A 27,636-nucleotide genomic window follows, 5' to 3' on the forward strand; every position below is an offset into this window, starting at 1 on the left:
AGGGCTCCTGATGGGCTTGCGCAACGCCGCCCAAACACAAGTGCGCATGCGTTGGCACGGGTAAAAATTCACCCTCCGTCCCCACGCATGCGTACTTGTGTTGCCGTCTGTACAATCATGTCAATGAATCAACATGACGCCCGCCCGGCGGTCTGACGTCATGTTGATTCATTGACATGATTGTCATGAGGGAGCTGCAATGGAAGAACCGCGCCTGGCTGCCTGTATGAAACTGGAGACTAGGCCGCAAAGCAGGAGCGTGGCATGTATGTGGCAGGAGAGACCCATAGATTTACGTTTTTTTATTAAAAGAAACATGGAAATGACCTGATTCCGAAGGCATTACTGTGCTATACAATTGGTCAACAGACGCTCCACAAAGCTTGTGATATAGACGTTTTCTGGCTGAAAGAGACATTGTTCTTTGTCCTATTGGAAATGTGAGTTGATCGATCGGTTCAAACATGATGCTTTAGTAGGTTCGAAGTTGGTCTTTGGGTTTCGGCGGCGGGTTCACGTGCACTGGGCTTTGCAGGCGTGCCTTTGCTGGATGGTATACAGGCTCTTTCTGTTCATGTTTATCTTGAAGGAGCTGCTGACCGGTCCCTGGTGGGCAGCGTGTGACCCAAGTCAAGATGCCACCTAAAATTAGATTTCCGTTATACTCTTAAGACATAGACATTTTAAGGCACGGTCAAGTGGACAGTTGCCCTGGGCCTCCCCTGCTCTCGGTAAACCTATTGGGACAGTTCAATGGACGCCATCACGTTGGTGTTATGAAAAAAATCAGATTCTGTTTCAATGTGACAGTTGAGGAATTCTTGACAGATAGTTGGAAACGATGCCTGGCCTGCCTGACCCTGTCACTCATACTCAGAGGCAGTTGGAATTAGAAATGAATTGCCATGTCAGTCTCCTTACGGACAGGTATTTATTTTTTAATCAACAAATTATTTTCTGGTTATTAAAAATGTCAAGCGGGCACAGCCGTGACCTTCAACATATATAAAGGACAACAACAAAAAAAAGGAAAAATGGAGAAAGCTCAAAATATGTCTGTACACTTGTGTTTCAGTAGGACAGACGTTGAATGTAAAAACACGCCATTGCAATTATCAATGTTACATACACAGTTTGCATATGGGGTTATGTGTCGACGTTTCGATGCCTATTTTAGAATGTGGGCATCATCATCAGGACATTGGATGACATTATTGTTGTATGGTTTACATGGCGGGTGAGACCTGGATTCTAGGAAATAATCAGGTCGTGTTCGCAGGGAATTCTGCACCCTCGCGGTATATTTAAAAATCCGGCGCGAGTTAAACACAGCGTTCGGTTTATACAGGAATACGTCGAAAAGCACGATGGCTATTTCGGGTTAGGTAGGAGGCTGCCACGAGTCTGGCGATATGGAGCAATCGCCAGACTCGTGGCAGCCTCCTACCTAACCCGAAATAGCCATCGTGCTTTTCGACGTATTCCTGTATAAACCGAACGCTGTGTTTAACTCGCGCCGGATTATTAAATATACCGCGAGGGTGCAGAATTCCCTGCGAACACGACCTGATTATTTCCTAGAATCCAGGTCTCACCCGCCATGTAAACCATACAACAATAATGTCATCCAATGTCCTGATGATGATGCCCACATTCTAAAATAGGCATCGAAACGTCGACACATAACCCCATATGCAAACTGTGTATGTAACATTGATAATTGCAATGGCGTGTTTTTACATTCAACGTCTGTCCTACTGAAACACAAGTGTACAGACATATTTTGAGCTTTCTCCATTTTTCCTTTTTTTTGTTGTTGTCCTTTATATATGTTGAAGGTCACGGCTGTGCCCGCTTGACATTTTTAATAACCAAAAAATAATTTGTTGATTAAAAAATAAATACCTGTCCGGATGGACAGAAGACATACAATTTATCAAGTGTATGATCATTGCTTACAATATATTTATTATAGGGACCACTGTTCTGTATAATAATTAATGCCCAAGGTCCCTATGCTATACCTTAAGGGTTCCCTTGTTTTGTTGAAACACAGTCTCCTTACTTCAGCACACATCTTTGTCCCCCGTCTCGCTTTGCCTGTTGCTACACCTCTCTACAACTACACCCTCTCAATCTCAACTCTCTCTACCCCGACTGTGACCCTTTTTCTCTGTATTCCCTCTCTACTCCCCCTCTCTTTCATGACCTTCTGCCTGCCCCTCTCTTCCACTCTATGTACCTACCTCTCTACCGCACCCCACTCACGGTGCCTCCCTGCAGTGTTTCTGCTCCCCCCTCCCTGTATCTCTCTCCCATCTACTTCACCTCTCTCCCAAAATAAGCTCTCTGCTTACCTCACCTTGCAATCTCTGGCCCTCGTGCCATATCTTACCTCTCTATCTCTTTTGCAGTCCTCTCTTTGCCTCCACACTAACTACTACACCGTATTGCATCTCAATTCTCTTTGTACCGCACGCTACTCTCCCGTGAGGGTCTGAAGGCGCTGAGGGGGGGGGGGGGGGGTCGCTACTGCTCGAACAGCCAGGTCTTGAGTTGGTTCCTGAAGGAGAGATGGTCCTGGGTCAGCCGTAGGTGAGTGGGGAGGGAGTCCCATGTCTTGGCTGCCAGGTAGGAGAAGGATCTTCCTCGGACGGTGGATTTCCGAAATCGTGGGACGGAGGCGAGGGCGAGTCTGGCGGATCGGAGCTGGCGGGTGGGTGTGTAGAATGTGAGGCGGCTGTTAAGGTACTTCGGGCCCATGTCGTGGAGAGCCTTGTGTGCATGGGTGAGGAGTCTGAACGTGATCCTCTTGTTGACGGGGAGCCAGTGAAGGTCTTTCAGGTGGGCAGAGATGTGGCTGCGGCGAGGGATGTCTAGGATGAGTCGTGCTGAGGCGTTCTGAAAGCGCTGGAGTCTTTTCTGGAGTTTGGCTGTGGTTCCAGCGTAGAGGGTGTTTCCGTAGTCCAGACGGCTGGTGACGAGGGCCTGGGTGACTGTTTTCCTAGTTCCGTTGGGGATCCATCGGAAGATCTTTCGGAGCATGCGCAGGGTGTTGAAGCAGGATGATGAGACGGCGTTCACTTGCTTGGTCATCGTGAGGGAGGAGTCCAGGATGAAGCCCAGGTTGCATGCGTGGTCTGTAGGTTTGGGTGCGCTGCCCAGGGCAGGGGCCACCAGGAGTCGTCCCAGGCGGAGGGAGATGGTCCGAGGATGAGGACTTCCGTCTTGTCTGAGTTCAGTTTCAGACGGCTGATCTTCATCCATTCTGCGACATCTCTCATTCCTTCCTGGAGGTTGGCTTTGGCGGTGGCGGGGTCGTTGGTGAGGGAGAGGATCAGCTGGGTGTCGTCGGCGTAGGAGATGATGTTGAGGTTGTGTTGGCGGGCGATGGCTGCAAGATGGTTCATGTAGATGTTGAAGAGGGTGGGGCTGAGTGAGGGTCCTTGCGGAACGCCGCAGATGACTTCGGTGGCCACGGATTGGAACGGAGGGAGGCGGACTCTCTGGGTTCTTCCGGCGAGGAACGAGATGATCCACTACAGTGCCACTCCTTGAATTCCGGTGTTGCTGAGGCGTTGTATCAGGGTGCCGTGGCATACGATGTCGAAGGCTGCTGAGAGGTCCAGGAGGATGAGGGCAGCTGTTTCCCCATTGTCGAGCAGGGTCCTGATGTCGTCGGTGGCTGCGATGATGGCGGTCTCGGTGCTGTGGTTTGCTCGGAAGCCGGACTGTGAGGAGTCGAGGAATCCGTAGGTCTCGAGGAAGGGGGAGAGTTGTCTGTTGACGGTCTTCTCGATGACTTTGGTTGGAAAGGGGAGGAGCGAGATGGGGCGGAAGTTCTTGAGGTCCGTGGGGTCCGCAGTGGGTTTCTTCAGGAGGGCGCTCAGCTCGGCATGTTTCCAGCTCTCCGGGAAGGTGGCGGATGCGAAGGAGCTGTTGATGATGTTCCGGAGTTGGGGTGCGATGATGGAGTCGGCTTTGTTGAAGATGTGGTGTGGGCAGGGGTCGGTAGACGAGCCAACTGTCTACCAGCCCCTCTCTCTCAGTACATAATCTCTCAATTTTCAGCACCATTCTTCTGATACGCCACCTCTCCACACCCCCACTCTGGTAGGTCAGACAAGCAGGACCGGTAGTAGAGTGGGAATAGTATGGCCCAAAAATCATGGGTAGCCTAAGTGGGTGGTGAACAGAGGTGGGCCAGCATAGCTTTCCTTAGGTGAAATGACCAAGCACGGCATTGTTTTCTAAATGCTGACATTTCAGACTTTTAATTCACCATTTTCCACACTATCTCTGAGTCTGCCATTAAGTGTCACTTCTTACCGAAAGCAACTGACTTAGTCAAGCCACGTGCACTTCGTGTGTATTTCACACTCCTGGCTTCCAGCTGCCTTTGACCACCAGTTCTGCTAAAATTAGATATATGCATGTCATTTTCACTCATAGGCTTCTGTCTGTAGGTGCTAAACCCATTCTTTATGTCACTGCTTTCCGGCATGCCCTCGATGTTGCAAAAAGGATTCGGGGTAAATTGTTTTCACTGTTGACTATTTTCATAGTTGATGCGGGGCCTGGCTCTGTTTAACGCAAGCTTTTGTTTGGCCACGCGAAGATCGACACAGCTTACATTATTTTGCAATATACAAATACGAGTTGGAAATTTACATTTCCCAGATTTTCAAAAGAGCACGGACTATTTCTAAAATCTTCCCAACAGATTGCAAGCAGCGTCTGGGCAGCAACGTGGCTGCATTGTCTCCAGCAACAAAGCAAAGAAAGTGTAGAAATTGCAGGTTTGACTCCAGTTTGCAATGGACCAGAAGATTCAAATTACAGAGGATATAAAACCACAGACTTCTTTAAAATAGTGACGGTGGCATGCAGAAAATATGGGCCACGTAATACAAAAAACAGTCCAACTAGCGAGATGATTACTGGATTCTTCCAGTCACTTTGTTTTGCAGTGATGAGTGGTGAAGTGTTTCTGTGAATGAGTGCACTGTCTTGGGACATCCTGCTCACGGCCTGATTGGTGGCCATTACATGTGACAAACACGAGACTCCTCTGTGCCCTCAACACTGCTTGTTGCCATACAGCACTCTGCACCTGATTGGGAGATAAGAGGTGACCTTACACCTCCTAGGGCACTGGATGTTATTTCTGGTCAAGCATTGAATTTCTGGCCAAATGGCAGTCTGGAAGACACAACACTGTTGATTGTTTAGCCAGAGCAAAATAAACAAGCACTGGCAAAGGCATTTGGTCTGGATCTATTGGCTTTGCCAATGGTTCTAGTCATGCTGTACGGCATCCTCAAAGCTGTGCAGCTTGGCTTTTAAAAAAGGAGAAAAAAAAACTATGACGCGTCTGGCTCTGTCATTTTGGAGGCACACACTCCAAGTCTTTCCTAGGCCACTCAAGTTGGCATGTGCACCTCACACAGATTTCATGGAGTTTTGTGGGATCACCTCACATGTCAAACCATCTGTTGCTCAGGCTCCTTTTGTTCAGTATCACTCCTGTGTGGTGTTGTCTGAATCATTTTTTGGGGGGCACTGTTGACCAAGGGCACAAGGTCACCTTTCGTAAATGGCATCAGCTTTTTGATGAATTTGCCTGCTGATGGCGTCATGGCTCTTCCTGTGTGTGCACCGGTTGTGTCGGGCAATGCTCTTTTTACTCCCTCTGTCCAGTGTTTTCCTGGAGTGCTACTGTATCCTTTATGTGACAGCGCAGCCTTGATTCGTCTGCACTGTGTGCCGAGGGCAGGGATCCGCTTCCACTGGCCCGGTTGCCTCTAGAGCAGTATGGTGTTTGCACCAATGTTTAATGTCTTAAGGCACAGCTTTCCAAACTTTTCATGTTGGTGACACACCTTTTTGTGAAAAAAATTTCAGGGACACGGTAAAGCCAGCGAGCGCAGCGAGCTAGCCCGAACCACCCACAATCCCACACACAACCCCACATACACAACCCCACACACACACACGCCCACCCACAGACACCCACACACACCCACACAACCCCCCCCACCCACACAACCCCACCCCCACACACACAACCCCACAGCCACACACACACACACACCAGAGCTGGAATTAAATCCAAAAGTTCCAGATCACCAGGTCACCAGTAGTTTCGCTCCTAGACTAAATCTCTGTGGTCTAGAATCCCAGAATGTTGCATGTTCTTGGAGGAATTCTGTCTCGTAAAACTCTGCTCTTCATGGCCACACTTTTGATCCAGTATCTTGGCTTCAGCTGGGTTTGCTTTTCCTCACAATGGGCACTGCCCTCACTGCAGTGAGAGCCACCACTTCTCCCCATTCTTATGCTTTCTCTCGTGGTTTTCTCTCACTTTAATCACCCGGCTCTCTTCCTCTTGTTGTATTTCTCCTCCTGTGTTTCACCCCCTCCCCTCTCCTATTACACCTCTGCCCCCAGAGCTCACCCTTCAGTGCAGGGCCTCTTCCCGGAAGCTGCTCTTAGAATGTGTGCCTTTCCATTCCTGGTGCACTACAGCTCTCACTCAGGCGGACCTCTCTCTAGGGCCACCTCCTGTCTCTGCGAAGACTAGAGGGCACATGTCCTGCACCCCCTCCTTTCCCCCATGCCACATCTCTACTGCCCCCTGTACTCCCCTGCCCCGATCTCACCACTCTTCCTTTACCCATGATTCCCCTGTGCACATCTATAATGCTGCTCCCTTCTTTTCCACGCCCACCTCTTTTTAGCCCGGGCTGTGCTGCCCACCTTTATTTATCATCAAGAAATGCTGAAAATCTACTGCTTGAACCTCCCACTTTCAAGTGTCATTGCTTGATTTTGCTCCTTGGAAAGTGTCACTCATAGTTGATAAAATGTCACTCATAATTACACTGACATTATAAAAATGTCACACATAGCGATCTGAAACCATGGCAGCTATGGTGAAGAGTCACTCCTCCCATACAGATAACTGCCTGCTTCCCTCTCATGACCCCTGCTGTGAACAGTCACTGCGTCCCTGCACACTTCTGCCTGCTTCTTACCCACGGCCCTGTGTAATTACTCCCTTCCTGTGGTTGTGGCCTTGTCACTGCCTATCCCATCTTTCTGAGGATGTTGGAAAATATGGTGAATTTCCATTCTATGCCTTTTAGAAATTACCAGTGATTGCTTCAATCTCAAACTGTAGGACAAGGTCGAAAACACAGACACAGCCTTATATAAAAATCATTTTATTTCAATAAGTTCGTTCACAACAGAAGCAATGTGGCCACTCATATTTGAAGCAGGTGTTGCTAATGGCTGCATATCAACAATACTTTGCCCGATATTTTTGTGCCTTTAGGCACTCGAACATTTAGCAAATGGAAATTGGTACATAAACGTGTGATTGCGCTTTCGCAGTCAGATTCTTTTATTACACGGGCAATAAATTGAAGAGGGCGACGGATGATTCATTAAAGGCAGTCCAGCTCAACATGTTTGCGGCACTATTTATAGAGACCCTGCCAGGTGTTGTCAGAACAATAATTTTCGGGTAGAAGTTAGAAGTAAATAAAATATCCTCTCGTTTTTTTCTGGCTGGCTGCAGGTAATGCCCGTATGAGAGAGAAGAGCGTCCTATCCCGCTCTTGTACTGACGCTGACTTGAAAGCTGCATTTCTTATCATAAAGGAGCGCAGCTGGGGGCCGTTTGTGGGCCATTGTGAAAATATTTGTTAATTGCAGCGCATGATGGTGCTGTAATTACCAAATATTTTCACAAAGGCTCACTAACATCCTCTGGCTGCGCTTCATTAAGAAATAAATGCAGCACTTGCAGAAGAAGAAAGGAAATTAGCATTTTTCGCGACGCCACTTTTAAATGCGAGCGGCGGAATGCTCTCCTGGGATGTGCTGTGTGTGTGCGCTTCACACACAGCACTGCACGCTCCTGGGAACAGTGGTCATCACATCACATCCCGCCGCGACACACCTACGCATGGGGCGCGACACAGTAACGTGTCGCGCCACACAGTTTGGAAAACTGTGTCTTAAGGTATCAAGTGAGGTTGTTCAAGCGATCTGAGGAAGACATGGTCAGTACAGTCCGCTCATTCAGGGGTATGGGCCTGCCTGTGACAGAAGGGGCCACATCGCGTGCCCTGTGGGTGGCAGACTACCCCCCTGGAGACATGTAGACTGGTCGTAAAGCACTCTATTTTCTACAAACGCTTCAAAGCATAGAGGAGAAGCATTACCATGTCAGCAGTGCATGATCAGAATGAGTATGTGTTCTCTGTGTTCCTCATGCATGTGCGCAGAACAGATGTATTTAATGGCTGAAAACGCTTTGCTAGAGTCGGTTCCGGGTGGACATGTTTTGTCAGTTACCTCTCGTGACATTTATCAGACAATGTCTCTCAGTAGAATGATTGCTCTTTGGACCGGTGGAGCGCCTTTTAGGCAAATAGTCAGTGAATCACTCCATGCATGATAATCTTCATTCCGAATGTAACGAGGGGTTGAGGTTACTTAAAGTTGGATACACAAGACACCTAGGACCCTTGATATTCGTACTTTATTGTTGGTGACCCACAGGCCGCACAAACGATGACATTTGCTGTCATTGTCGAGGGTTTAACTTGTATTCAGATATTTGTGAACTGCCGTTCGATTATTCACAGTTCTCGTTTCTTTCACTGAAACGGATTACAACACTGCAGTGCCATCTACTGTCAATTTAAGAGAATGCAGCATTATATGACACTAACAGAGCCTGGCTAAAATAGTGTGTATATTCTTACTTGTAGGGTCTTTCAACCAGCCCTTTCATCTAGTGGTCTGATTCTGTGCCATCCACATTTTTCTTCTGCCTTCTGCAACATACATGGACAGTGTATCAGCCCCCTATAGCCAATGGCTATCTTCATAGTGATGTGGCTTTCTACCTTTTCACAAGTAGCACATTCACACACGGTAGTCTCCTTAAGTATGAGAGATTATTGAGGTAATTTGTGTTTGTGGTGGTAAAAAAATATTTTTGATTTAACCAGTGTTTTTCTTCTTTTAATTGATGAGGGCTGGGAAGCTATCCCAACTATGGAGTTTTGCAAAAAATAACCATTGACAAGGCTAAAGGCCTGTCCGCCATGTGGGCCCTTTGGTGTAAAAAACACATGTTCGTTCTAAAAGGTATTTTGCCATATTGATCTGGAGTTTGAGAGTACACAATATACATTGAGTTTCTGGATGTTTTTGAAGAATTTGAATCTCAGAGTGAGACACTGTTTACTGCTCTTCCCCTTCCTTGGGTAGATCCGTGAGGGCTGATGCATGATGTAAACTTAGGGTCAAACATCAGTAACTCCACTAGTGACTTCAATTCGCTGTCTACTGCTATTGTGCATTGTTGTTAGCTGGCACTACTCCGTCGCCCGTATGCGGTTGTGTTAAACTTTAATGCAAGCAAAAAAACCTGCTAAAATAAAAGGCCACAATGAGTTTAATTAGGTGAACCTACCAGTAGAGCGCCAATTTTCTCAACTTATCTTCGTAATTACATGACGAACATGTGAAATAACTAAAACAGAATTAGAAAGTTAAAGCACATTTTGCTGCAGTCCTCTGTATTCTGGAGTGCCAAAAGCAGTTTTGCTTGGACAACATGTATGAGTGCCTCCAAATCAGAAAATGGCATTATGGGCTAAAAAAATGATTGACTGGAATGCGGCCTGGAGTAAAATATTAGTGGCTGAGATTAATTTAGACACTCCATATCAATCAATCAGGGGTTTGTATAGCGTGACTACTCACCTGTGACAGTCTCACGGTACTGGGGGGAGGAAGGGGGACAGGAAGGGGGGCTGATGAACCGCCTGGGGTTCAGTCGAAGAGCCAGGTCTTGAGTTCCATCTTGAGCTGGGTCAGCGACGGGAATTGCCTGAGGTGGAGAGGGAGGTTGTTGTAGGTCTTAGCGGCGAGGTAGGAGAAAGATCTTCCTCCGGTTCTAGTCTTGTGGATCCGTGGGACGGTGGCTAGGGCCAGTTGGGTGGAGGTGTCTGGTGGGTATTTGGAATAAGAGGTGGCGGTTCAGATGTGCTGGTCCTGCGTTGGTGGGGGCTTTGCAGTTGTGTCTAAGGAGCTTGAAAGTGATTATTTGGTTGACTAGGAGCCAGTGGAGTTCTTAAAGGTGTTTCGTGATGTGGTTGTGGACATGGATGTTGAGCACCAGTCTGGCTGCGGCATTTTGAACGTTTTGAAGTTTCCTGAGGAGTTTCTGGGTAACGCCGGCACAGATTGCATTGCCGTAGTTCACTCTGCTGCTGATGAGTGCGTGGGTGAACATCATTCGGGATTGATTGGGGATCCATCTGCATGACTTTCAAAGCAGGCAAAGTGTGTGTAAGCATGCTGAGGATACAGTGTTGATCTGGCGGTTCATTGTGAGGGAGGAGTCCAGTATGATGCAAAGGTTTCGTGAGTGGTCCCATCACGTTTGGTTTCCCAGTCTGTAAGCCATGTTTGATGCAGCTTGGCCAATTTTACGTTTGGTGGTACTTAATTTGCCTGTGGAACATACTGGCGTTCAGCTTGTGGTACAGACTTTGTAGTGGCATCAGGCAAGCCTTTGAGTGTTAGGGTCTTGGTAGAATGCAGTGCTGGCAGAATAGGTCGATAGATAACGCTCGTCTTTATTTTGTTAATCTGAATTCTTGATCCAAGAAAGACAATGGACGTGTAGGAAGAAAATTGAATACTTGGTCCCTCTGTGAGGCCTTGTTATGGATTTCCACACAGTTTTTTTCTCATCAGAGATCATTTGTGTAGAGTTCCCATGCTTACAAAGGGTTCGGTTTAGCCCAAAGGTTTTTTGCCATTGAGGTGCCCTTCACAGTGAAGCGATAACCCCAGCTACTCTTTTTCCCAATGAAATGTAGTGTTTTAGCCACTTGAGAACCTGGGATGCCAAATGTTTCTGTTTCGGTCTGATGTGTGAGGCAACATTTCATAGTCCCAAATACATTGGGTCTGGTTTTTACTGTAATGTGCTGCCAGATGGGAAATGTATTGCTGCTAAATGAAAGTGAACCACAAGCTCTCTATGTGCAGAAATAAATATAGGAAAGCAGTGAACCGCTTGTACGTCTATGGTTTCAATCAGCAAAGTATTGTAATAAAATGTCTCGCTGTCAGGGAATATGTCTACAGTGAGTTATTCTGCTTTCTTTCATGCAGGTTTTCGCTCCACAAGTCAAGCTCCGAAGATGGCTCACTAGGTCAGTATGATCCAGTCTGATGTTTTGAGACTATGTTTAGCTGGTTTATTGAAATAACAGCTAGCCAGATCAGGCTCCTTGCATGTATCCCCTTATTTCAATACATTGTGATATATGTTAAGCTTTCCATTGAATCGCGCAGGCTAAACATATTGTTCTCTGCTTGTCACAATCGCCTTTGATAGCCCTTCCCAAACCACAGATAATGCTCTAAGGACATTTCCTTTGCTGTCTCTGGAGTAGCAGTAAGTGTGCGACTCGCCACAAAATGTGTCTTTAATTTCCTTATAAACATTATTTATTCACCAAAATGTTGATTTTGAGCAAGCCTCCTCACACAGTTATTGCCAGCATGCACACGTCTGCTCTGTGTTGAAACAGACAAGTAAAGAAAAGAAAGCGCCATCTTTCCCGAGTACTGTTCATGCCTTCTTACTGAGCATTCCCAAGATCAGGAAGCCTAGCCTTGGCATTGCACCTTCCTCTTCAGGTGTCCTCCCATTGGAACTCCTGCCTGTCAATCTTCAGTTTATGTCCAGCTGCATGCTGGGAAAACTTGGCTCTTCGAGATGTAGCCTGGCTGGCACTGATATTTGTTGTCTCTAATAAAAGAGAGAGGGACCCCAAGACCAAAGGGATAGGGTTCCACAATTGACACGTCAGAATATAATTTTCTTTGGGCGAATTACCATAGAAACACAAATTCTTAAAAACATACACATATAAACTCAACAATGTCATCTGATATTTTTTGACCAGTCTTAGCAACAGGATGCCTCCAGTTATAATCGTGCGCTACAGGTTTGATAAACGAATAAAATAAATGGTATTTTGTGTGCTAAAAGTACTTGTGGTAAGTAAAACAGCCTGCTCTAATAAAATTGTACTACCCAAACACCAGGGGATAGTACTGGGGATCCTCTAATGGACCCTCTGCACTGTTTCTATAGGTTAGATGCACTGATTAAGAAGATCCTTCAGTCCACTTGTTCATCTCTACTTGGGTAGTTGGCTTTTTAATAATAATCCAGTGGTAACTTGAGTATCGCTGGTCCCGTTGTAATGAACATGAAGCGTAAACTCTCGCTGATGGCAATAATGCTGCAGTACATCTGTGAAAGCACAACAGTGTTGTCTGCGTGGTCTGCTTACCTCTTCAAAGATTAACACAACTTCGCCTCTTCCTAACTATCATTTTTGTTTTTGTCACCAGCAACCAAAAATATACCCTAACATATATTTGCTGTGCTTGCAGGGGCATGGTGTGTACCCAAGCTTATTTTTAGTGTTATTTTGTTTTCCCGGCTCTCCTAAAAGAATAAATGTTATGCAGCATATGAATGGATTTATAGTTTTTCTGAGCTAAATTAGATCACCTCTTTGCCTGTTAAAATAACAAGTTGAAATAATTTGAATCAGTTCTGAGTGACTAGCAAGTCATCCTATATTGCTTCTGTCTTTCTTTCTTGTTTGGTGTTTGTGATTCTAGGAAAAGCAGAGTGGAAAAAGAAAAACAAGTACTTCTGGCAAAATTTTCGGAAGAACCAGAAAGGGATCATGAGGCAGACTTCGAAAGGTAATTTTCTGATTCAGAATTACACAGAAGGCACTTTTCCACATTACGTTAAGTTGGTGAAAAGCACACTCACTACGGAGGAGCTTCATGTAAGCCTGCTTTAAACGGGCAAATGAGCGGTTTGCAAATTCTGATTATGTTGAAGTAGTTCATTATTTTTTTAGCTCGATCTAGATTTCTTCTATAAAAAATAAACTTTAGAAGCAGTGAGTTCCCCCTCCAACTGTAATCTCATATATTTACCCGCCTCAACTCCTAAAGCAACCTTGCAGCAGATTGGGTGTGTTAAACATTGAACATTAACTGAAGAAGTTCACAACTTGCTGTTTGACTCAGCAGGTGTCTCTGCATATTTGGCATCTGGACACCACTGATGTAGGCCTCAACTATCTGGTGGTTGTTTAGTCGACTGTGTAAAATAAGGTTGAGTGCGCTAATGCGTATATATACTCAAACACCTCCTTTCTGCTCTACATCACACTTTTCCATTGACGTCTAATCTGAGAGGCCAAGATTTAGGGATGTGACTGGCCCCCGTTTCCCTGGATCCTTTGTATCAGGGATTCAAAGGCGAGGGCTGCGCATGGTGGCGAACGCCCCTCACTAACCTCCATTGACATCACTATCTGTAAGTTGCCCGTGTTTCTGTACTTATGCAGCCTGCGAATGTACCTTTCATCTAGAAGTTCTCTGAAGTGATGCTAAATCTAAAATAAATGGCAGATTTAAAACCTCTATATGAAAAACGAAGTTGACCATGAGTAGGATCACGGAGTTTGAGTTTAAAATTACTTGTAGAGCGCACGTATACCAGCGGTTTCTTGGCGCTACAGCTAACAGGATCCGGGGCTAAAAGGCTGGGAGAGCTAAAGGAGTGTTATTCAAAAGTATTCGTGAACAAGTAGGTCTTGAGGTGTTTACGGAATTGTGGGTAGAGAGTGATGGTACGAAGTTCAAGGGGAAGGGAGTTCCAGAGGGTCGGGGCAAGGGTGGCAAATTTAGAGCCTCCCCACTTCTTTCTCTGGTAGCGTGGGATGGTGAGGAGGGACTGGGAGGACGAGCGAAGTTCCCTGGTGGGAACGTATGGAACGATCTCGGAGGAGATGAACGCTGGTGCCAGGCCAAGTCGGGCCAGGAAGGTGATGGAGGCGAGCTTGAATTGGATTCTGGCTCGCACGGGGAGCCAGTGTAAAGATTTCAGAAGAGGGGTAGAGTGGTGAAATTTTGGAAGTTTGAAGGCCAGGCGGGCCGCCTGGTTTTGTATCTGCTGTAAGCGCCGCAAGCTATATGCAGGGATGCCGGCATACAGGGCATTGCCGTAATCCAGGCGGGACACCACCATGGCCAGGATGATAAGTTTGAGAGCAGAGAAAGTGAAGAAACGAGACACCCTGCGTATAGTGCGCAGTGAAAGGAAAGAAGAAGATACCACAGAGCTAACCTGGGAGTGAAGGGTGAGTTGAGAATTGAGTTTTATGCCTAGGGTTTTGACAGAGGAGGAGGGTGCAGGAGAGGGGCCAAGAGAGGGAGGCCAGAAAAGAGAGGACCAGGGGCTGGATGAACCACCCGTCAACACCAACTCGGTCTTGTCGGGGTTGAGTTTGAGGTGATTGTGGTTCATCCAGTCCCTGATATGGAGCATGACAGATTGAAAGTTTAGAACAGAAGAGGGGGAAGAGGATAGATTGAAAACAAGCTGGAGGTCATCCGCATAATTAAATACGGCGACCTCCATCTGTTGGAGGGAAAAAATAAGAGGGGCGATATACAGATTAAACAGGAGGGGGGAGAGGGAAGAACCTTTGGGAACCCCGCACTGAACTTTCCAGACGTCCGCTGTGAAGTCACCCAGGCGGACGGCCTGGGTGCGGTCGCTCAGGAAGGAGGATAACCAGACCAGGGCGGTCCCCCCGATCCCCGCCGCTCTGATACGGGAAAGTAAGATGGTGTGATCCACCGTATCAAAGGCGGCTGAGAGATCGAGGAGCACAAGGGCCTGGTGCTGATTGGTATCCATACCCTCCCGGAGGTTGTCCAGGACCGAGATGACAACGGACTCCGTAGAGTGTGCGGGGCGGAAGCCGGCCTGGCGGGGGGCAAGGGCTCCATGCATCTCCACAAAGGAGCTCAGAGCGCAGGTGACATGGCGCTCGAGCACCTTGGCCAAAAATGGCAAGAGGGAGATGGGGCGGAAATTGGCAGGGACAGAAGGGTCTGCCCCGGGTTTTTTCAGAATAGGCACAATAACCGCGGACTTCAAGGGGTTAGGAACTACGCCTTGGGCAAGAGAGCTGTTGAGGAGGTGAAGGGGGGGGTCTGGGCAAGTGACAAAGATATGGCGGAGAATGTGAGCCGGACAGGGGTCAAGCGGAGAACCAGACTTGACCAGGGACACCAAGGAGGTCAGACATTCCCTAGTGATGGGGGGGAGGGTGGTGAGTTCACCCTTGGGAGGGGGACATTGGGGGTCAACAAAGGAGGGAGAAGGGGGAGGGATGTTGGCCTTGATGGTAGCAATTTTATGAATAAAGTAATTGTTGAGGGAGAGGCAGAGTTCTTCGGACGGGGCGGGCTTAAGGGTTGTTCTGTCCGAGAACGCCAGGTTGTGGACGATCGTGAATATCTCCTTAGACTGGTTTTCCGCGGCTAAAATTTTGGAGGAGAAATAAGATGGTTTGGCCTCCAAGATGTCTTTTTTATACTGGGTAAGGGTGTTGGTATACTCCAGTTTTAAAGTGGGGCAATAGTTTCTCCTCCATGCCCGCTCCGCGCGGCGTACTTTTAGTTTGGTGGCCTTAAGCTCTTCGTTGAACCACCGGTTGGCTTCCTTCTCACGTTTGGAGGTGATGCGCTTGAGCGGGGCAACGGAGTCGCGGCCAAAGGAGAGCCACTGGTCTATGGCATCCACCTGGGAGAAAGTGGAAAGGCCCTGTAGGGAAGGGAGGGAGGAGGTAAGAAGGGAGGAAAGATTTTCCAGGTTAACTCGGCCCCATGAACGAACCCAGGTGTTTTTGGGGCGGGGGGGGCTTAGCTGGGGGGTGGATAGGAAGGAAAAATGAAATCAGGTGGTGGTCAGACCAAGAGCAAGGCGAAATGGAGAGAGATTCCACAGGGCAGTTCAGGGACCAGATCTGGTCAAGCGTATGACCTTTGATATGGGTGGGGGAGTGAACGTAGGATGTGAAGTTGAGGGATTGAAGGGTTTCGGAGAATTCCTTAGAGGACGGACATTCGGCGGGGTCGGAGGGCCAGAAATTGAAGTCGCCAAGAAGCAGAATGGAGGAGTTATTGACTGTAATAGTGGCCAAGACTTCCAAGAAGTCAGGGAGAAACTGGAGGGGGGATTGAGGAGGACGGTAGGTGAGAAACCAGGTCAGGGGGGGGAGAGGTGGAGGTGGTGCGAATCACCAGAAATTCGGTGGCCGCAAGCTATATATATCTATCGAGCTTCCAGGAATTTCAAGGGGGAATGGCTGATTGATTGCCTGAGAAAATCAGTGGCGGAAATATACATTTAAATCATGTACATGACCATTAAGTGTGCTGAATTATTTAGTAAATAATTGTTCCAAACGTTTTCCCTTTTTATCTTTGAGTTTTTTCCCTTTTTTCCCTTGATTTCCTGCACCCTGTCGAAGGCCACACTTCTTAAATTATAGATGACATAAAAGAGGTATCCACCCATACAGACCTAAGGCTTTAAATGTTTTATTCTGATTAAGTAAATCTTTTAAGGGTTTAATAGGTGCCTGTGAATTTGCTATGATTCAGAGGGTCTATATAGAAAACATCTTCTTTACTTTAATACTGGACCATCTAGTGACCGGTGTGATACTGAAAGCATAGCTCCTTTATTAGTCACCTAACTCCAGTTGATTATCGTACAAAACAAGCTTAGATACTGGAAAACGAGAGTGGTAGCTGTACTTGTTTGCATGCATTTCTAAGCTGGTGGCCCTGTGATTTGGCAGCATATGATTGAACAGTCAATGGGGAAGTGAAGACTCAGTGGGGTGTTTGTAGGAGCAATTGGTAGGAGTCAACATCACACATGCAAGGAGACAATGTAAGGATTCAGACATGCCTCATAAGAGTAGCACGAGAGGGAACAAGCATTTGCAATGCCATAGGTCTCGCATTAGGAAAGTTTGAGTTATTTGACTTGTACATGACAAATTTGTTATTTATGTGTTCTTTTTTAAAATTGTGAAATTAATAGCTTTGTCATTTACAATGCTAATACTTATATTTTTTGACAATGTGACACCTATAGCATTTTTAATGCAACATGTTTTGTATTTACATGACTTAGAAGTATTGATTTTACAAATAACAATGGATTAAAAAAAATAATTAATATTTAAATAAGTTATTGTAGTTTATAATGGCAATAGCTTAAACTGTTGTAATTAACTTTTGTGAAGATTATGTTCAGTGTATTTTATTGTGACTAAAATATAAGAACAGAAGGGAAATATCAATTTTGTTTGTGAAATTTGTAATAAAGCTTGAAACATTGAGAGAACATATTTGAAGAAGTAGTTGTTGAATGTTTGCACAGATTGATACTGTGGTGGCCCTGAGTGATGTTGTGATGGTGACAAGTGATGCTGTGGCGTTCAGTGATGCTGTGGTAGCGCATAGTGATGTTGTGGTGCCCCTGAGTGATGCTGTGGTGCCCCTGGGTGATGCTGTTGTTGTGTGATACATAGATAGAGTGAGGGCGATAGATAGCTAGAGGGAGGGGGAAAGATAGATAGAGTGAGGGCGATAGATCTATAGAGTGAGGGCGATAGATCTATAGAGTGAGGGCGATAGATCTATAGAGTGAGGGTGATAGATAGAGTGAGGGCGAATGATAGAGTGAGGGTGATAGATGTGTGTGGTTGTGTGTGTGTGGTTGTATGTGTGTTGTTGTGTGTGTGTGTGCATGGTTGTATGTGTGTGTGCGGTTACAGAAGGATGTATGTGGAAGGGAGCAGCATATCAGCATATTAGAAGAGAACAGGGAATTAGAGAAGTAGGCGATGGAAGGCAACAGCAGATCAGCACGGGAGAAGAGAACAGGGTTTTGGAGAAGGGGGCGGGGTGGAAGAGAGCAGCAGATCAGGATGGGAGAACAGAACAGAGTTAAAGAAGCAGGTGGTGGAAGAGAGCAGCAGATCAGCACAGGAGAAGAGAACAGGGAGTTAAAGAAGGAGGTGGGGTGGAAGAGAGCAGCAGATCAGCACAGGAGAAGAGAACAGGGAGTTAAAGAAGGAGGCGGTTGGAAGAGAACAGCAGATTAGCACAGGAGAAAAGAACAGAGTTAAAGAAGGAGGCTGGGTGTTTGAGAGCAGCAGATCAGCACAGGTGAAGAGAACATGGAGTTACAGAAGGATGTGTGGAGTGGAAGCGAACAGCTGATCAGCACGGGAGAAGAGAACAGGGATTTAAAGAAGGAGACGGGTGGAAGAGAGCAGCAGATCAGCACAGGAGAAGAGAAAATGGAGTTAGAGAAGGAGGCTGATGAAAGAGAACAGCAGATCAGCACGGGAGAAAAGAACAGGGAGTTAGAGAAGTAGGCGGATGGAAGATAGCTTAAATATTATCACAGGAGAAGAGAACAGGGAGTTAGTGAATGATGCTGGAGGAAAAGAGCAGCAGATCCGCATGTGAGAAAAGAACAGGGAGTTAGAGAAGAAGGTTGTGGAAAGGAACAGCAGATCAGCACAGGAGAAAAAAACATGGAGTTAAAGGAGGAGGTGGGGTGGAAGAGAGCAGCAGATTAGTACAGGAGAAGAGAACATGGAGTTAAAGATGGAGGCGGGTATAAGATAGCAGCAGATCAGCACAGGAGAAGAGAAGAGAACAGGGAGCTAGAGAAGAAGGCAGTTGGAAGAGAGCATCAGTTCAGCTCGATAGAAGAGAATAGGGAGTTGTAGAAGGAGGTGGGTGGAAGAGAGCAGCATAACAGCACAGCAGAAGAGAACGTGGAGTTAAAGAAGGAAGCGGGTGGAAGGGAGGAGCAGATCAGCACATGAGAATAGAACAGGGAGTTAAGTGAGGAAGCGGGTGGAAGAGAACAACATATTAGCACAGGAGAATAGAACAGTGAGTCAGAGAAGGGGGCGGGGGGAAAGAGAACAGCAGTTTAGCACAGGAGAAGAGAAATGGGAGTTAGAGAAGGATGCGGGTGGAAGAGAACAGCAGATCGGCACAGGAGAAGACAACAGGGAGTTAAAGAAGGTGGCGGTGGAAGAGAACAGCAGATTAGCACAGGAGAAGAGAACAGGGAGTTAAATAAGGAAGCGGTGGAAGAGAGCAGCAGATCAGCACAGGAGAAGAGAACTCAGATTTAAAGAAGGAGGCGGGTTTTAGAGAGCAGCAGATCAGCACAGGTGAAGAGAAGAGGGAGTTAAAAAAGGAGGTGGTGGAAGAGAACAGCATATCAGCACAGGAGAAGAGAACAGGGAGTTAAAGAAGGAGGTGGGGTTTGAAAGAGCAGCAGATCAGCACAGGAGAAGAGAATAGGGAGTTTAATAAGGAGGCGGTGGAAGAGAACAGCAGATCAGCACAGGAGAAGAGAAGAGAACAGGGAGTTACAGAATGAGGCGTTGTAATAGAGCAGTAGATTAGTACGGGAGAATATAAGAGAAAAGGGAATTTGAGAAGGAGGTGGGGTGGAAGAGAGCAGCAGATCAGCACAGCAGAAGAGAAGAGACCAGGGAGTTAGAGAAGGATGTGAGGTGGAAGAGAGCAGCAGATTAGCACAGCAGAAGAGAACAGTGAATTAAAGAAGGAGGCGGGTTTTAGAGAGCAGCAGATCAGCACAGGAGAAGAGAGCAGAGATTTACAGAAGGAGGCGGTGTAGAAAAACAGCAGATCAGTAGAGGAGAAGAGAATAGGGAGTTACATAAGGAGGCGGAGTGAAAAAGAACAGCAGATCAGTACCGGAGAAGAGAAAAGGGAGTTAGAGAAGGAGGCGGATGGAAGAGAGCAAAAAGATTATCGCAGGAGAAGGCAACAAGGAGTTAGAGAATGAGGCGGTTGGAAGAGAGCAGCAGATCAGCACGTGAGAACAGAACATCGAGTTAAAGATGGAATCGGGTGGAAGAGAGTAGCAGATCAGCACAGAAGAAGAGAAGAGAACAGGGAGTTAAAGAAGGAGTTGGGGTGGAAGAGAGTAGCAGATCAGCACAGGAGAAGAAAACAGGGAGTTAAAGAAGGAGGCAGTTGCAAGAGAGCAGCAGATCAGCACAGGATAAGAGAACAGGGAGTTAAAAAGGATGCAGGGTGGAAGAGAACAGCAGATCGGCACAGGAGAAGAGAACAGGGAGTTAGAGAAAGAGGCGGGTGAAAGAGAACCGCAGTTTAGCACAGGAGAAGAACACAGTGAGCTAAAGAAGGAGACGGGATGGAAGAGAGCAGCAGATTAGCACAGGAGAAGAGAACAGTGAGTTAGAGAAGGAGGCAGAGTGAAAGAGACCAGGGAGTTAAAGAAGGAGTTGGGGTGGAAGCGAGCAGCAGATCAGCACAGGATAAGAACATGGAGTCAAAAAGGATGCGGGTGGAAGAGAACAGCAGATCGGCACAGGAGAAGAGAACATGGAGTTAGAGAAAGAGGCGGGTGGAAGAGAACCGCAGTGTAGTACAGGAGAAGAAAACAATGAGTTAAAGGAGGCGGGGTGGAAGAGAGCAGCATGTTAGCACAGGAGAAGAGAACAGTGAGTTAGAGAAGGATCCGATGTGTAAGAGAGCAGCAGATCAGCATAAGAGAACAGGGAGGTAAAGAAGGAGGCGTGGTGGAAGAGAGCAGCAGGTCAGGAGAGGGATAAAAGAAGAGAACAGGGAGTTAGAGAAGGAGGTGGGTGGAAGAGAGCAGCAGATCAGCACAGCAGAAGAGAACAGGGAGTTAGAGAAAACGGTGGGTGGAAGAGAGCAGCAGATTAGCACAGGCGAAGAGCACAGGGAGTTACAGAAGGAGTTGTTGTTGAAGAGAGCAGCAGAACACAACGGGAGAAGAGAACAGGGAGGTAGAGAAGGAGGCGGGTTGAAGAGAGCTGCAGATCGGCTCTGGAGAAGAGAAGTGAACAGGGAGTTAGAGAAGTAGGTGGGTGGAAGAGAGCAGCAGATTAGCACAGGGGAAGAGAACAGGGAGTTAAAGAAGGAGGCGGGTGGAAGAGAGCAGCAGATCAGCACAGGAGAAATGAACAGGGAGTTAAAGAAGGAGGTGGGTTTTAGAAAGCAGCAGATCAGCACAGGTGAAGAGAAGAGGGAGTTAAAGAAGGAGGTAGGGTTTGAAAGAGCAGCAGATCAGCACAGGAGAAGAGAACCAGGAGTTAAAGAAGGAGGCGGGTGTAAGAGAACAGCAGATCGGCACAGGAGAAGAGAAGAGAACAGGGAGTTACAGAATGAGGCGGTGTAATAGAACAGTAGATTAGTACGGGATAATAGAAGAGAACAGGGAATTTGAGAAGCAGGTGGTGGAAGAGAGCATCAGATCAGCACAGCAAAAGAGAACATGGAGTTAAAGAAGGAGGTGGGGTGGAAGAGAGCAGCAAATCAGTACCGGAGAAGAGACAAGGGAGTTAGAGAAGGAGGCGGATGGAAGAGAGCAAAAAGATTATCACAGGAGAAGGCAACAAGGAGTTAGAGAATGAGGCGGTTGGAAAAGAGCAGCAGATCAGCACGTGAGAACAGAACATGGAGTTAAAGAAAGAGGCGGTTGGAAGAGAGCAGCAGATCAGCACAGGAGAAGAGAACAGGGAGTTAGAGAAAGAGGCGGGTGAAAGAGAACCACAGTTTAGCACAGGAGAAGAACACAGTGAGTTAAAGAAGGAGGCGGGTGGCAGTGAACAGCAGATTAGCACAGGAGAAGAGAACAGTGAGTTAGAGAAGGAGGCAGAGTGGAAGAGACCATCTGATCAGCACGGGAGAATAGAAGAGAACAGGGAATTTGAGAAGGAGGTGGGTGGAAGAGAGCATCAGATCAGCACAGCAAAAGAGAACATGGAGTTAAAGAAGGAGGCGGGTGGAAGAGAGCAGCAGATCAGCACAGGATAAGAGAACAGGGAGTTAAAAAGGATGCAGGTGGAAGAGAACAGCAGATCGGCACAGGAGAAGAGAACAGGGAGTTAGAGAAAGAGGCGGGTGAAAGAGAACCACAGTTTAGCACAGGAGAAGAACACAGTGAGTTAAAGAAGGAGGCGGGTGGCAGTGAACAGCAGATTAGCACAGGAGAAGAGAACAGTGAGTTAGAGAAGGAGGCAGAGTGGAAGAGACCATCTGATCAGCACTGGAGAATAGAAGAGAACAGGGAATTTGAGAAGGAGGTGGGTGGAAGAGAGCATCAGATCAGCACAGCAAAAGAGAACATGGAGTTAAAGAAGGAGGCGGGTGGAAGAGAGCAGCAGATCAGCACAGGATAAGAGAATAGGGAGTTAAAAAGGATGCAGGGTGGAAGAGAACAGCAGATCGGCACAGGAGAAGAGAACAGGGAGTTAGAGAAAGAGGCGGGTGAAAGAGAACCGCAGTTTAGCACAGGTGAAGAAAACTGTGAGTTAGAGAAGGAGGCAGAGTTGAAGAGAGAAGCAGATCAGCACGGCAGAAGAGAAGAGAACAGGGAGTTAGAGTTGGAGGTGGGTGGAATAGAGGAGCAGATCAGCACAGCAGAAGAGAACAGGGAGTTAAAGAAGGAGGTGCGGGAGAGAGCAGCAGATTAGCACAGGAGAAGAGAACAGTGAGTTAGAGAAGGATGCGATGTGTAAGAGAGCAGCAGATCGGCATAAGAGAACAGAGTTAAAGAAGGAGGCGGGGTGGAAGAGAGCAGCAGGTCAGGAGAGGGCTAAAAGAAGAGTTATAGAAGGAGGTGGGTGGAAGAGAGCAGCAGATCAGCACAGCAGAAGAGAACAGGGAGTTAGAGAAGGAGGTGGGTGGAAGAGAGCAGCAGATCAGCACAGCAGAAGAGAACGGAGTTACAGAAGGAGGTGGGTGGAAGAGAGCAGCAGATTAGCACAGCAGAAGAGAACAGAGTTAAAGAAGGAGGTGTTGAAGAGAGCAGCAGAACATGACTGGAGAAGAGAATAGAGTGGTAGAGAAGGAGGCGGGTTGAAGAGAGCTGCAGATCAGCTCTGGAGTAGAGAAGTGAACAGGGAGTTAGAGAAGTAGGTGGGTGGAAGAGAGCAGCAGATCAGCACAGGAGAATAGAACAGGGAGTTCGAGAAAGAGGCGAGTGGAAGAAAACAGCAGATTAGCGTAGGAGAAGAAAACAGGTAGTTAAAGAAGGAGGCGGGTTGGAAGAGAGCAGCAGATGAGAACATGAGAAGAGAAGAGAACATGGCATTAGAGAAGGTGGCAGGGTGGAAGAGATCAACAGTTCTGCACGGGAGAAGAGAAGAGAACAGGGAGTTAGAGAAGGAGTTTGTTGGAAGAGAGGAACAGATCAGCACAGCAGAAGAGAACAGGGAGTTAAAGAAGGAGGTGGGGTGGAAGAGGGCAGCAGATCAGCACAGGAGAAGAGAATAGAATAGGGAGTTAGAGAAGGAGGTGTGGTGAAAGTGAGCATCAGATCAGCAGAAGTTAACAGGGAGTTAAAATGCAATACAATAGGTTTCTCATTCGGGAAGATTGAGCTATTGCTATTTTAAATGACCAATTTTACTTTAATGTTTTGTTGTGACAAATAGTGAAATTAATTGCTTTGTCTTTTACAACGCTAATTATTATAACTTTTGCAAATGTGACACCTATAGCATTTGTAATGCAATATGGGTTGTATTTATGTGACTTACATGTATTGATATTACAAACAACAATGAGTTGGAGGGTGGATTTGGATTTGGAGGCTGGAGTTGTAGTTGGAGGGTGGATTTGTAGGGTGTATTTGGATGGTGGAGTTGGAGGGTGGAGTTGGATGGTGTTTTTGGAGGGTGGTGTTGGAGGGTGGAGTTGGATGGTGTTTTTGGAGGGTGGTGTTGGAGGGTGGATTAGGAGTTGGAGGGTGGAGTTGGAGGGTGGATTTGGAGTGTTGAGTTGGGGGGTGTAGTTGGATGGTGGAGTTAGAGGGTGTAGTCGGAGGGTGGATTTTGAGGGTGTGGTAGTACTTGGATGGTGGATTTTGAGGGTGGAGTTGGAGGGTAGAGTGGTGGGCGGGTAGAGTGGTGGCGGTAGAGTGTGGACACTAGAGTGTGGGGGCGCTAGAGTGTGGGCGCTAGAGTTTGGGCAGCTTACTCTTTGTGAGCCAAGAAAGCTTCACGCCTGCCTCTGGCCAGATGGCTGGCTCTGACCCGTTCCTTTTCTCTAGGGAATAGCGTACCAAAGTAGTGCCAGGCTCAGCATCACAGGTCCTTCCCTTTCCTTCCCTTTTAAATGACAAAACCTGTTAAACAAAGAACAGCTTTGTCCATGAAATCTAAAAGATTGTTTCTTTGCAACCAATATACAAATCTGCATCTCATTTAAGACCTGTAAGACCTGTAATCTCTGTCAACGTTTATTGGGTGTCCAAATCCTCTGTTTTGCTAATCTTCTTCACTACAGTCATTGTTATTGCCTAGGCTCCTATTCCTAGGTGCTTTGTACAGGACATTTTAGATTCTTTTAAAGTTTTCATGTTGTATGGATTATTTTAAGTTGCACCACCGCACATTTATGGAATGTCAGTGTATTTGCATCCTTGCCGGACGAGAGGATGTAGGGGACAGAGTGTGAGGGATGACAGACAGGAGGAGAGAAAGCGACAGACGAGAGGGAGGGGCAACAGACAGGAGGAGAGAAAGCGACAGACGAGAGGGAGGGGCAACAGACAGGAGGAGAGAAAGTGACAGACGAGAAGATGTAGGGGAGAGATAGTGAGGAGCGACAGACAGGAGGAGAGGAGAGAAAGTGACAAACGAAAGGGTAAAGGGAAGAGTGAGAGATGGAGGGGTGGCGAAAACGAGTGAGGTAGGGAGGCTGACTGGCAGGAGGCAGAGGTTGGGAAGTTATAATAACAAAGAAGGAGTGCCTCCTTGAACAATGAGGAAAACAGTAATTTACTTTTCCAACACTGTGTGTTAACAAGAGCACTGAGTGCCCCAACACAGTTACCAGGACAGTACTAATCCTGTTAAAAAGACCCCTCACTCACCAACCTGGTTGGTGACATGCTTCATCATCGGGGTCCCACCCCGTAGGCCGAATGCCTACAGGGTGTGCTACGACACCTGATTACAGTGGAGCGGGATATTGTTTATTATATGTGCTATCTATGCATTAGTGAGGGTGTATTAAAAAGGGCCAGTACTACTCCGTTCAAGACTTTATTCTTGAGCGTCTGAACCCTAATAAAAACAAATGTGGCACCTTTGCCCAACTAGGAGGGCTTTGGTGTCTAAAGAAGTGTTATATTAAAAGCCGTTTTAAAAATAGCCAAGTGTGCTATGTGAAGTGAAATAATAAAGTAAACTAGGTCTACATGTTTCAACCAAACAAAAATTCTATGGTTTTCGTCAGGACCGTGTGTATTACAAGGGGCGGTACGCACACGCTAAGGTGCGGCCTACCCTCAGGTAATTTGCAGACCGCAAATAATGGTCTGGATGTGAAAAGGTGTATTTAATCCTGAATTCAGGAAAAAACCTGTAGAGATGGAAAGAAAAAAGGAAACGGGGTTGGGATTACGTACTGGGGAGGATTACACGGGGATACAAACAACATTCACATTTTTTGTGACATCACCCCACGACAGGGGTGGCTGACTATATTAGATATCATATAGGTAGTGAAAGTCTAAATTCAGCTTAGTTGTAAGGTTGCGCTTTGTGCTAGTGCCTGAATCTGCATACAGCATATCCAGGTCGCTGTGACATAACGAGATCGATTGGTCATGGGGTTAATCATTGGTAAAGTGCTCATGTGATCAGCAGTTTCTACAAAGCATCTATGCAGAGATCGTGATTGTTCAGTTCTAAGTTATTAGGGTAGTGCAAATAGGATGAATTACTTATCTACACGGGTGATATAAATAACCACACATTGCTCCATGTATACTGCTTACACTCAAAGCGGTATCTCTCGCTTCGTGGCTTCGTGTCAACCGAGACGGCGATTCTCCGTCATCTACATAGTTAAAAAACGAGATTTGAGAATGAATACAAAGGGGTCTTCACAGACCGTGCGCGGGAGGGTTCATACCGCTCGGAATTGGTATGTACCGCGTCGCACCCTTTAGTCACAGATCTGTACTTACTTCAGTAACGTTTGTTGCAAGCTTGTAAACCTACTCGGTTTCCGCATGCGAAGCCTTCGTGTGTTATCGGCGTTTCAGTAATGCCGGTAAAAGTAAGATTCAGTGCTTCCTGGTTGGGGCGGGGCTGCATGCATCCTCGCAGTCTGGACCAATCGGGCACTGTGTGTGGGCGTGTGTCCATTTTCGCCAATAGCGAGCCTGCTGTGCTGTGACTCATGGCAAGTGGTTGCTATGGTAGCCTTGGCTTGCGTTCCAGACGTAGCCTGGGCGTTGCGTGTCGGGAGAATGCCTTCTTCCTCGGTTTAGTTTTGCTATACATTATCGAGTCTCGATGTCCTGCATCACAGTTTTCTGGTACAAGAGAGCTCGGGCTCAAAGTTCATTCGTGCTATACACTCGATGTTTAGTACTGTTCCATGGTGAAATTTAGTCTCTATTAAGGCATCCATTTAGCCCTAAGGGCACTTACAGATTTATTTAGATCCGGGCAAATGATGAGGTTTTGGTGGTTATCAACATCCTTGGTCATAGGGTATTATGTGAAAGCTCTGTTGATATCACATTACGGTGTGCCATGGAATGTTATCATTCAATCCAGCTTTATGCGTTGCCAGTCTGTACACCCACCTCTGTTCCTTTTCAAAGAGGCGTTGGTTTAGTTTTGCACCTGGTTTAATTTGTTCGATGACAGTCCATTGTATGTCATCCTCAGTGTGTCCTTTTGACAAGTAGTGTTCAGTTACTTTCGTGTTGGATTTTTTGCAACGAATGTTGCTCCTGTGTTCACCGATGCGTATTTTTACTTTTCTGCTCGTCATGCCCACGTAGTGTAAGTTGCAGGGGCAAGTTAGTCAATACACTACGTTTTCACTGTTACAATTGGTCAATCCTCTTATGGTCCAAGTTTTGTTTGCTTCCAGTTGTAGGGTTTTAGTGTTATTGGTAAAAGGGCAGACACTACAGTTACCACACTTGTAGTGGCCTACGGCTCTTGGTAATCCCCAGGTATTGAGAACGGATTCTGGTTCCTTTATTGACAGCTTGGGTCTTGTGTTGACTACAGCATCCTTAATACTGCGTGCTCTCCTATATGAGAATAAGGGTTTTTCCCATCTTAAATTTCCTGTATTTAGTATGCCCCAATGATTGTTTATTATTATTATTATTAATAACACTAAAACCCTACAACTGGAAGCAAACAAAACTTGGACCATAAGAGGATTGACCAATTGTAACAGTGAAAACGTAGTGTATAGACTAACTTGCCCCTGCAACTTACACTACGTGGGCATGACGAGCAGAAAAGTAAAAATACGCATCGGTGAACACAGGAGCAACATTTGTTGCAAAAAATACAACACGAAATTAACTGAACACTACTTGTCAAAAGGACACACTGAGGATGACATACAATGGACTGTCATCGAACAAATTAAACCAGGTGCAAAACTAAACCAACGCCTCTTTGAAAAGGAACAGAGGTGGGTGTACAGACTGGCAACGCATAATGCTGGATTGAATGATAACATTCCATGGCACACCGTAATGTGATATCAACAGAGCTTTCACATAATACCCTATGACCAAGGATGTTGATA

General features: G+C 46.7%; 1 protein-coding gene across 3 annotated transcripts in view; it reads left to right on the forward strand.

The window, feature by feature from the left end:
• SASH1 (SAM and SH3 domain containing 1) overlaps positions 1-27,636 on the forward strand; it is a 576,231-nt gene that overhangs the window by 368,604 nt on the left and 179,991 nt on the right. For all 3 annotated transcript variants that reach the window (XM_086927460.1, XM_086927459.1, XM_086927461.1), the window contains exons 5-6: positions 11,212-11,252; positions 12,742-12,828. In XM_086927460.1, the coding sequence (XP_086783586.1) occupies positions 11,212-11,252; positions 12,742-12,828 (128 nt within the window). The remainder of the gene's footprint in view (positions 1-11,211; positions 11,253-12,741; positions 12,829-27,636) is intronic.

Source organism: Lissotriton vulgaris, chromosome 6 (genome assembly GCF_964263255.1).
Source record: "Lissotriton vulgaris chromosome 6, aLisVul1.2, whole genome shotgun sequence".
Classification (NCBI taxonomy): Eukaryota; Metazoa; Chordata; class Amphibia; order Caudata; family Salamandridae; genus Lissotriton; species Lissotriton vulgaris.